Genomic DNA, 12233 nt, shown 5'->3' with positions numbered 1-12233 from the left:
CATTCTCTCTACCTTACACATACACACACAACCTTTATTTGTAGAAAGAAGGGAAGGAAGAAGTAAAGGAGAGGAGGAGAGGAAGTCCTCTCAATAGCCAAAAAAGGAGAAGCCTCCCAACGGCTAGAATTCTAGCCGTTGGGACTAAGTCAACTTGATTGACTTAGTCCCCAATATATATATATATTTACAATATATATATATATATTATAATAAATATATATAATATATACATATTGTATGTATATAAATATATATATATATATATATATGTATACACGTGAACATATACGTATATACTATACTATATACATAAGTACGTATATGTATAAATAACAATATACATATATATGTATATATACAAAAGGATACATTTAATCTTAACAGTTAATGGTGTGGATCTGATCTGGTCCAAATCCCCACACCAATTCAACTTACACACACACAGATGTAACCTCATACTCATGTGTTCATAAATTTCCATGTTGTACCCTCCATATTTGCACCCTTAATTGTTCCGGTACCTATGTGACATGGTGGTGCACTTTCATCTGCAGCTACATGCAGTATCATTGATCAGTACAATTGTCACGGTTCATCATCTATACATGTTTGTGCATGTTCTATATGTCAAGGATCTTTATGTGCCCCATCACCAACATTCACTTATGCTGTATGTTTTCACCTGTAAATGGTAAACCCAGTTCAGATTCTAGCCATATTTTGGAATGGTTTTTCTTAACAACCTCTTCCAAGAATCAATGTTGTCAGTTGTCTGTTGTTTACCCTTGGACCACTTTTGTCACTCTCTTTTGATTTTAACTGGCTTAATATCATAAAATGCTAAAAAGCAGAATCCTTTTGCAAGTTGTCAAATAGGGTTTCATAGTATAGGAAGAGCAAACAATCTATGACTGACATGTGAAGTGCTTTCTGCATTTTCTGCTTTTACTGATAATCCACAACTGAATTGGAGGATGCCAATCTGGTTTTCAGGTGCTCATCTCTTGTGCTACCCTGGAGCATTTAACATGACTACAGGTCCATTGCATTGGGAACTACTACAGCGGGCAAGGTAGTAGTGAGTTGTGGTTGCTTTTGTGCTCCTATTATGATTACAATTCTTTCATTTTCTCTTTTATAACTATGTTTGTCAGCGGGCATGAGAATAAGCTAGATCTAATAGTGTAAACTATTCTAGTAACATGTTGAATGTCATCATATTTTTATTTGCAATGTGAATTTTGTACATATCAAATTTGTTGTTTAAGACATAAACAGTCTAAATACTTGAGTATTATCATTGTAATCTGGTTTTCTCTATGAGTGCCAGTCGAGGAAGCGGGAGCCGGAAGCGAGGCACTTCTAAAATTTTAGGAAGCGGGAAGCGCAGGACGACTTAGAAGCAAACCGGGAATCGTCTCAGAAGCGAGAAGGGAAGTGATGTAGGAAGCTAACCAGAAGCGAATCAGGATTCAAAGGGAGGGACGAAGAAGGAAGCGACCTAGGATTCGAGTAAGAAGCAAATATGAATCAAAAGAAAAGCAAAAATGTAACTATATTTTTTCTAATTTATCAAAATATAAGATTTATGTTATCATTGACAAAATAAAACATGAGTATCTAAAAACTGAATTATATATACAAAGTGCAACCATTTAACAAATACATCTACTGCAAGCATTTAATAAATAATATATAAAATAAAATTCAGAATTCATATTCATGTTGCAACCATTTTAAAAATGCATCATGTTGCAAACATTTAACAAATAATACATAAAAGAGATCCATAATTCATATTCCGGTTGCAACTATTTAACAAATGCATCATGCAAGCATTTAATAAATAATACATAAAAAACATCATAATTCACATTCCTGTTTCAACCATTTAACAAATGCATGCAAGCATTTAATAAATAATGCATTAAGAAAACTAATAAATTTAATTAAGAAGCATACCTTTTTCAATAAAAGAATCAAATGACTTGTTATTTGATGTGATCTCTTCAACATAGAAAATGACAAATCAATAAACTAAAAGATTACATGGAGATATGGTTAAATTTTTAAGTGCATAAAACAAATTACACATTTAAGCACTAAAAAGTAAAAACATAATTTAATTTCAAGCATTTAAAGTTTAATTAAAGTATAAAGTTATAAACTTTAAAATTAACATAAGTCACTACTTCATTTCATAAAACTTCAAAACAAAAGTACATATCACCAAAATCAAACCAACAAAATATTACAAGTACTGCCAAATGGCTAATGCAACATAAGAGTTTCTATGTTGAACTACTTCAACTACATATAATCAAAAGAATAATCAAGAATTCAAAAGTTCATTTCATTGTCAACAATCAATAATCTGTCATCTTTCTCTTGCCCTTCAGGTCAACAATAGATCGAGAAGAACTTCCTATATCATCATGTCGTTCACGTCCTCCACGCCCTCCATGACCATGCCCTTTGTTCCTTCCTTCATTTCCTATAATGAATATGTTGAAAACTTAAAATGTTTAAAAACCTTAATTTAAAATATAAGAAATACATACATAGAAGAAAGTGAAAATAAAAAACACAAGATGCATAACACATACCTTGCCTAGGTCTCCTGCTAAAGAAACGATCAATCCGACCTTGGGGAACTGATGGTTGCTCTTGTATATCTGCACTAGTTCTACTAGTCCTGTTGGATTGGTTTATATCCTCTTTAACTTCATTTGTATGTATGATTATCAGAGCAATGGAGGTCTTGACTGTGCATCTTTGGTTTTGGATTTGAAAATAGTGCTTGATTGTTGTGCACTATTATCCAAATCTCTCTAACGCATGTCCTCTAATCTTAACATATTTTCTTCTACAATAGGAAGTTTTAGATTAATATCCTATTTTTGACTAGGTCCTTTGTAGCGATTGTTGTACCTTTTTATAATAAGAATACAAAATATGAATGCTAACAAATAATCAATGATAGATAAATATTTTATAAGATATCAAAACAAAAGTACAAAACACTTGAATTATACCTGTCAATCAATCGAAGATTCGAATGAATATACACCAATGTATCAACACGATCTGCATTGAGCCTATTTCTTTTAACACTATGAATGTAGCTATAGGTGCTCAACACTCTTTCTGTAGAAGATGTGCTAATAGGTTGAGATAAAAGTATAAATGATTGTATGACTCAACATTTGAAATGAAGGATTTGGATATTTTGTGTTATCTTCTAGGATTAAAAATTTCTATTCTAAAAGAGAGTATTTATTATCTTAACATAAATATACCAGCAATTTGTTAACTCTGGCTCATTTAGCTAATGATGTTAAACCTGTGGATATGCCAATTAAAGTTAATTCCAAGCTTAGATCTACAAATGGAGAGTTACTTAGAGACCCTCTACCATTTATTGCCAGTTGTGTCTAATCTATTCAACCATTTTCAAGAATGATATTACTTATTGTTCATGTTAGTTTATGAATGCTCTTTAATTAGTTTGCGTGATAGCAATTTTATGGATTATTCAATAAGTTTGAAATATCACACCACCTTCTTCTCTTTGACATATTCTCTTCAGCTTAGAGTAGGTTGAGATTTAGTTTTTTGGGGATCTGTTCATGATCGACACTTAATCATTGGATTTTGTGTTTTTTTCTTGACGATTTCTTGATTTTTGGTGTAACAAGAAACAAGATGAGAGCGCATTATCTATTAGAACGACCACAATATGGAGCTACGGTTCCAGCCACTTCCAGGATAGTATATAACTTCTTAATTAGCTTCACTTCACTGCAACAAAGTGAAGATCTAAACAATTCATAAGTAAATAAAGCATATTAAGATTAATTGTCTCTATGTGTTAGGAGTATCTCAATGCCACCATCTTTTTATCTTATGTGTGATTAGAACACTATATTGCATAATCTTTGTGAGGACTGAACGTACCTTTTGGTTTCATACTCATCTTCAAACCACAATGGTTCCTCTTTTACCATCTTTAGTGAGGCGGTGTATGAAAAGGTTAATGTCTTACCTGTCTGTATAATATAATATAATGTATTATAGATTTATAGACTTTTGTACTAAGGTATTTTTGTCCTTTTATGTATTTTTTTGCCATTTTTTATTCCGGCATTCATAGTCTAGGTATTAGAGGCTTTTTCTTATTACCTCGTAAAATAGCTTTTGGTATTGTTTGTATTCATGTCTCTTGGAGCTTTGAGCAACAACACATGATTTCAACACCTCTCTTACATCTTCTCAATTACATAATGCTCTTGATAGCTACCTAGTCTGAATTTTTGGAATAAAAAAAATAATGTGAGGAACACCTCTCTCACATCTTCCCAATTACATAATGCTCTTGATAGCTACCTAGTCTGATTTTTTGGAATAAAAAAAATAATGTGAGGACACAATTACAGCATCCAACATTAGTTTCCTATATCAGATGCGGTATGAATTCAGAATCTTCATCCTTGCTATGTTCCTTGAAATTAATTGAAGTCTTTTTAAGAAAAAATGCTTTATATAATAGTAACGTCATGCTTTGAATTCTTCCTTCAGGTATACATTGTATGGGTTCTTTTGTAGGGTTATCCAATGCATTGTGAAATATACTTTTCTTTGGTTATTGATTATTCAGTGCATTATGGAATTTGCTTTTCTTTGGTTATTATGATTACTGATCATGTATTTTGTTCCTTTGGTTGTCACAGGGCGGTTGATAACCAGGTAATTTTTAGTATTGTATATCTTTCAGGAGATTTGCTTGCTAGTATTAGTTTTTTGCTTTTACCATTTCTGCATTCATATGCCTGCATCCAAATCGCTGCATATCTAATAAGGTTAGCACTTCTGCATATTCTTTTTATAGAGCAGAGAAAGTTTTTGCTTTCTGTGTGTTCATGGGAAAACTTACTAGGGGATATATTGGCTTCTAATGCCCTGATCAGATCCTTTTTGAAATCATGAGAAAGGCATCTTTTGTCTAAAAAAAGAGTTCCACTAAGAGAAGATCAACAAGCTTCTAGTTTCTTTTATTTGCAGAAAATATTCTTTCCTTTTCTCTTGGCATGTACTGGAAATAAGTTTTCACCATCAATGGATGAGTTTATGGATTCTGTTGAAATCTACCTTGTCAAGTTTATGGCTGGACATTGGTTGGACAGGTTGATGTGCTTCAAGTAACCAGCCTGGTGTGGCCAGGCTGAACCCACCCTGGGTTTAATTATTGGGATGGAATCAGGCTTGGCACCTTAGGAAAAGAAACAGCCTGCCTTTTTTTATTATGAATGCAATTTTTAGCCATGTTTGGGGCAATGATCAGGCCTAGGCGTAAGCCTCGTAAGTCTGAGGCAGGTACAGTTGTCCCTGGCAGGTGCAGGGTTTCAATCAGAGCCAAGCCCATTCAAGCCCCAGTGAAGTCATCTCAAGTGAAATGAAAAAAATTAGTTTCTTTGTTGGTGACAATTTTTACGTGTATATGGACCTGCTTATCAAATTGCTGTGCCATTTAACTGCTTTTCTGGTCTATTTTATGTGCTCACTGAATACCATGAATCTTCTAGCTTCAGAAGTTACATAAATAGTCCTAGTCATATAAGGTGCCATTCAGAGAGGTGGGCAATAGTTGTGTTCCAGCCTGTCGGCAAAATAGAGGCGGTATTAATTGTATTTCAGCCTTTCAGCTAGGGATGTCAATGAATCAGATTTTATCCTATATTTAGCTGAATTTGATTCCATGTAGTTGCATTTGGTAAGCCAAAACCATAGCTGATTACAACTGGATGCGGATATGGTTTTGATTTTTTGCTACCGAATCTAACAAATATCCGAATTTGATGGATATCCGAATTCATTTACATGTAAAAAAGAGGATCTGGTATAAGCTTTTCACCATCCGAATTAGAATCCATTTAGCCAACATTCGATTAGTCGAATATGATATTTACCACATCCAATCCGAACCTGAACCGTTTACATCCCTACTTTTGGCAAAATACTCATGCATGCTCTTTCCTAGCATTGCCTTATGAAGACATGATTTAGGCATTTTGAGGAAGCTAACTCGTATATGTTTGGATGGCAGTTATTTGTAGCAACATGTTCACCAGCTCGAGATGTTGGTGCTGGTTATATTGCCTGGGGTCACTCCACTCTTGTTGGACCTGTATGCATGTTTAGAAGGCCGTTTATTGTTTTAGTTTCACTTTATGGAAGATCTGGTGTTGATGAAACTTATTTATTTATTTTTTCTTTCCCCTTTTCCCTTTGGAAGTTTGGTGAAATAATTGCAACAGCAGAGCATGAGGAGACAACCATAATAGCTGAAATTGACTACTCACAAGTTGAATTGAGAAGGTTAAAGATTTGTCTGGAAATTTCTTTGTCCCCCGTTCTACTTTATTTTCTTGGTTAATCCAATGGTTTCATGTACTTTTATTGCAGAATGAACCTTCCTCTGGAGAAGCAAAGGCGTGGGGATCTGTATCAACTTGTTGATATCCAGAGATCAAGGGAAACTGAGTAATCCTTCGACTCTTAGGCTTTTGCATTGGAATTAATTACCTATTATTAAAGGAACTCCATTAACAGGGGAGTTTTTGTATAACTATTCACCAGCGAGTAAAATCTGGGCAAATATTGTGCTTGCTTGACTGTATGTATGACTGCTGCAAAAATGCCAGAATAAGGAATGTTTGGAATGCGTGGTTTTTCAAAATCTTAGCCTGGCATTTATGTGGAAAATTTAGAAACTCTGATAAGGGGATGTCTGTAAATCCATTGAACAGATGAAATAATGAAATGCAAACAGTTGTGGAGATATCCTTATTGCCTTAATAGCTTATAATTTAAGATTAAAACAGTCGTGTTCCTTTCAGAAAAATAGAATTACTTGTTTATAAAGAAGTGCATGGGCGAAGGCTAGACTTAACTAGGCTTCAATTTGAAGCTTAAACTTGATCTATTGATTGCATGGAACTTATGGGCATGGTTTTGTGTTCATTATCGGATCAATTTGAGTATATATATGGGCGCTTCTATGGTCGTACTTAATTTACATAGATCTAAGCTCCAAATACAAAATCTGACCGTTGGATCATGTTTAGAATGTTTTGTTTATTATTTTTGTATTAATGTTGACTCAAATATTACATTTTATGCCAGTTTTAAACCACCTTAATTTTCATCAATGTGAGCTGTTGATTTTCACTCTTTCAAAAATGGATGTTTTCAGTGTATTAAACATGATAAAACTTTCTAACATAGTAAATAAACTATTCTAGACACATCCATACAGCTAGATTTCCATTTAATGGATGGATCTACGAAAACAAGTGTGTACCACCGTATGGTATCACGGTGCAGAACCATCATATATTTTTCCTATATACACACACTTGATTTACGTGGATCTAAACTCCAAATGCAAAATCTAGCAATTGGATTATGCTTAACATGTTCTATTTACTACTTTCTTGTGTTAAAGTTGACTAAAATATGATGTTTTATACCATTTCTAGACCACCCTTATTTTCATGAATTCTGAGCTGGTGATTTTCCGTTTCAAAAGTAGGATCTTATGATGTATTAGACATTGGCAAACATTATAACATTATAAATAAACCATGTTGAACACATCTGTATGGTTAGATTCACCATTTGATGGTTAGATTTATGCAAACAAGAGTGCGTACTACAGGAAAGTATCATGGTACAAAACCACCATATATTTGCCATATATATATATATATATATATTGGAGTTTGAACTAGGAATTTTTGATTTTTTTTTGCAAATCTGACCCTTTAGATGTGTTCGGCACAGTATATTTGTTAGGAAGACTATCAGATCATCTTTTTTTCACAAAAAATACAATTTTTAGATGCGCAAATATTTATGAAAATTTTGAGCCGTTGATTTTCAAGCCTTGAAAGATCCTGGTTATGTCATAATTGGCGGTTCTGAGAGTTGGTCCCATTAAAACTGAGCACGTAGATTTCATCCGTTCGTTGAGATTTAAAAAAACCCCCACCAAAATCTTGGTCTATAGTCTAGTCAATATATTTCTATTAAACATATTCTAGTGACTATATATATATATATATATATATATATATATATATATATATATATATATATATAAAATTTCCTGAAATGTTATGATCTTGGGGTATATTTTACAATTTAATATAGCCGATAGTGATGACCATAATTGAATAACTTAAGTTTAACTAATTGTTTTGATAGTAAGTCTAACTAAATTGACACAAAATTAAAATCTTTACATTTGAAAATTCATCGGCGACCTATTATGACGTACTTTTTAAAAAAGAATTAGAAAATTTCATCTGTGGAAAATGCCAGAGGCATTTTGAGAGAATCAGATGATGATGCCATTAGCTGTCAACAAAATTAGTGGGCAAGTCATTTTCTGTGCAAAAGGAAAAATATTAGATGCTATTAGCCAAGGTTGTTAAATGCGACGAGGCGAAGCGAGGCGTTGAGCCTGTTATGAAGTGAGGCGTAAGCCTCGAGGCGTTGAAGCGTAAGCTTCATGATCAAAATAATAAAATATATAATATTAATAAAATAATGAAAATTTTATATGGGTAGTTACCATTTCATGTGTACCCATATCTCTCAAGTCATTAGTTGGATTTGGTTTCCTCTATGTTCATAACAGACAAACTTATCTTGATCAATGCTAGAAAAAGGTAAAGGAAAAAATTTTCAAAAGCTTCTCTTCTCATGTTTTTTTATTTTTTATTTTATTTAATATGTTTATTTATCAATACATATTTTAAACAAATTAAGTATGTGATCTAAGATTGAAATCGTAAGAAAGTTTTGTAAAAAAAAGAGAGATAAGTAGTTGCATTAATGCTAGTACGTCGGTAATTATATCATTTTCTGCCAAGCCAACAAGGAAGAAAATACGGACGGGACAGTCTACATCACAATAGAAATCACCCTCTCTCTCTCTCTACTGATTTACACTTATCTTCCTCTCTTTTTAAAAAAAATAACGAAAAGAAAAAACTAGAAAACAAAAACTATAGAAAAGAAAAAAGAGGTACGACATCACTGCTAATAAATATCGAGAATGAATAAGAAATCTCAAATCAACTCAGAAAAGAGGTACGACTTTTGTTGGTGGTATTGATATCATCGATAGCCTGTTTATTATTCTCTAGAATGGTGGTTTGCTTTCTCTATTTCCAAGGTTTGTGTGGTTCTTGAAATGGCGTGAGAGAAGATCCAGATAAAGAAGATCGACAACATCACAGCGAGGCAAGTGACCTTCTCAAAGAAGAGGAGAGGGTTATTCAAGAAAGCCCAAGAACTCTCCATTCTTTGCGATGCTGAAGTTGGTGTCATCATCTTTTCTGCTATCGGCAAACTCTTCTCTAGGTACCTTCCCCTCCCCTCTCCTGCCAAGATTTCAAAAGATGCAGGGGGCAAGCCCATGCCTGCCAAAAACAGAAAGGGAGAGAGAGGTGGAAGATGCGGCAGGGGGCCGTTGACCTCCTACCGCTCCCCCGACATATGCAGAGAGAGGAGAGGCGCAGCAAGGGGCCGCCGGCCTCCTGACGAACATAACAGAAAGGAGGGAGAAGGAGAAGAAAAAGACAGAGGTAGAGAGGGTGCATACCTTCGAGGTCATCGGCGGTGTTGATCGGAACACATGGAAGGAGGCGGCATCAGCTCCCCTGAGAGGTGTCAAACACGAGGTCATCAGTGCTGGGAGCGAGAGACGAGGAGGAGGGAGGTGCATGCTGAGATTCTGAGAAAGCTATCCCTCCCCTCTGCGATTTTTAAAGAGGTTTGGGGGAGGCACGAAAAGGGAAGGGGGGGGGGGGGGGGGGGGAATGAAGGTTTAAAAGAAACCCTCCCTCCCTTGTCTTTTTTATTTTCGTGGGTTGTACATGAAGCGCACGCCTTAGAAGCGAAGCGCGCCTCAACGCGAGGCATGCGCTTCAAGCCTGCAAATGCCTCATACATCGCCTCAGTACCTTGAGCTTGCGCTTAGCCTCTGAGGCGTACGCTTCAGGTACTGAGGCGTAAGCCTCTCACAACACTGCTATTAGCTTTTGAATTTCTCGGTCTTGAGAGCATCTTATATTCTGTCATTGGTTAATGAACACAAAGAATTTGCCTTCTGAAGGTGCTCACCTAGATGTGTGTATTTTCTTGTGAAACACCTTGTTTGTCCCATTGCTGTACAAGCAAAATTATTTTGAGGATGTTTTTTGCCTAAATTGTTTTTCTGCTAAAGCTATCAGAAAACAGTAAAACACTATCATAAACACTTCCTACTCTGTTTCCTTGACAGACCCTGCATTGAACTTAATTTGTTAAATTCCTTTCTGTTTCTTTCTTAAAAAAAAAGTGGAGACATTCACTGTGGGAATATTTGGGGTTAAATACCAACGGGGCTCAGCTTGTCTGGTAAGAGCTTCTAGTGCACGTCACCTTGTGTTGGGACGTTGCAGGTTCAAAACCCAATGATATAGGGGTCTGCCTAACCTCAGCTTGCCCTTCAAAAAAAATATTTGGTCTTAAATAAGACAACTGAACTAGTTAGACTCAAACTATCTTCAGCAATGGATTTTGGGTTCAAATACCATCAGGGCCATTGCCAACTTGGCTATCATAAGGAGAGAATAGGGATGGCAGTGGGGCGGGGCGGGGCGGGGGACAAGGTTTCCACCCCCGCCCCGCCTCAAAATTTTATCATCCACCCCCGCCCCGCCTCCGCGGCGGGGATGGATTTTATCCTCCACCCCCGCCTTCATCCCCGTTTCATGTCCTCCACCCCCTCCCCGTCCCCGTCCTCGTCCCCGCCCCGTCTCCGTCCCCGCCCCGTCCCCGTTTCCGCCTTCATCCCCGTTTCATGTCCTTCACCACGATCGACGCAGTCTGTGCCCGGTATGCCTCCTCGAAGGCGGAGTTGAACCGCCTGAAAGCCCGCCTCGCGCTTTCGGCATCGATCACCACCAGCATCTCCGCTATGGCCGCCACGACCTCGCTCCACGCCATGCACTCGTAGTTAGCGACGTACTGCCGAAGCTTCTTGGTGTGCATTCGCACCCAAGCGTCGCCGAGGACGAGTCGGAGATCGGAGCTCTGCACCTTAACGATGATGTACTGAAGATTTTTCGTAAGGAAGAGGTAGGAGAGGGGTACGTCTCGGTAGAGCTCCGCCCTCCCGTCGAGCTAGGACGGCCAACGGTGGTCAGCGACGGCCCGGCTACAATGATAATGCGGATGGGGAAGGGGAAGAGGCGACGGCCCGGCTCGGCGGCTCCAGGGTTAGGAAATTAGGGAAGGGAGTTAGGGTTAGTAAACAGTAAAAATATAAAGGGTTGGGGGCGGGGATGGGCCGGGGCGGGGATGGGGCGGGGCGGGGGAACGTGCCAGTCCATCCCCGCCTCCACCTCCGGACGGGGATGGATTTTAACCTTCGTCCCCGCCTCCATCCCCGTTTCATACCCTTCATCCCCGGTCCAAACGGGGCAAGGCGGGGCGGAGCCCCGCTTTCCCCCGGTCCATTGCCATCCCTAGGAGAGAAGGGTGTTGCAATATGGTTAGTATTCAACCTGATGTGACCCGGTTTGACATGAGTACATCATGGGATAGCAAGACTCATGTGAGTTACAGTGAGTTATTGCAATTTCTCATGCATGATAACCACTGAATGTGGTAACCTACCACTAAAGAGGTATGGTTGCTTGACGGGTTCAACCAAGGGTGTCCTCTTTCTCTTATTTGGTTTTAAGGTCCTGCTCACCATCGACTTGACGTGGGCATCGATAAGATGAGGTGAATGCTGTGCACTTACGCCAACCCTCGTTTCATCCATGACATCAACAAGTATGTATTCTTGCTTTTACGTTCCTATTTTATTCTATTCTATTTAAAGGATGTCAACATTGAGTTATCAAAGCATGTTCCCCCCTCTCTTGAGTTATAGGCCCACACCTCGCATTCCGCTGCACGTGTTGGGGGCACCAACGTTCTTGCGGTACTCACGCCAAAATCCCATTTATTTTTGCCATATTTTTTAGTAGCCCCAACAGGGAGCCTTTTCGCCAACAGAGTGGCCGTGATGGTTGGCCGCAGGCGGCCAAAAGCTGGCCCTCGCCATCGACAGAGGAGGCCGGCCGCTGACGGAGGCCGGTGTTTTGGTTTGAGGTGTGAGGGGGTCAACC

General features: G+C 37.7%; 1 protein-coding gene across 3 annotated transcripts in view; it reads left to right on the top strand.

Moving 5' to 3' along the window:
• The window catches only part of LOC149846890 (omega-amidase, chloroplastic-like), a 67595-nt gene extending 60754 nt beyond the window's left edge, over positions 1–6841 (top strand). For 2 of the 3 annotated variants that reach the window (XM_089998192.1, XM_089998193.1), the window contains 5 exons: positions 997–1075; positions 4734–4749; positions 6107–6187; positions 6296–6378; positions 6466–6841. In XM_089998192.1, the coding sequence (XP_089854318.1) occupies positions 997–1075; positions 4734–4749; positions 6107–6187; positions 6296–6378; positions 6466–6547 (341 nt within the window). In that variant the 3' untranslated portion in view covers positions 6548–6841. Of the gene's footprint in view, positions 1–996; positions 1076–1333; positions 1487–4733; positions 4750–6106; positions 6188–6295; positions 6379–6465 lie in introns of those variants that run through there. The other variant, XM_089998194.1, reaches the window with a different exon arrangement.
• The last annotated feature ends 5392 nt before the right edge of the window (positions 6842–12233 follow it).

The sequence above is a fragment of the Nuphar pumila genome, chromosome 2 (assembly GCF_984573655.1).
Source record: "Nuphar pumila chromosome 2, dmNupPumi1.hap1.1, whole genome shotgun sequence".
NCBI classification, from domain to species: Eukaryota; Viridiplantae; Streptophyta; class Magnoliopsida; order Nymphaeales; family Nymphaeaceae; genus Nuphar; species Nuphar pumila.
Note: the sequence above shows the minus strand (reverse complement) of the source record. Positions and strands in the feature narration are given on the sequence as shown.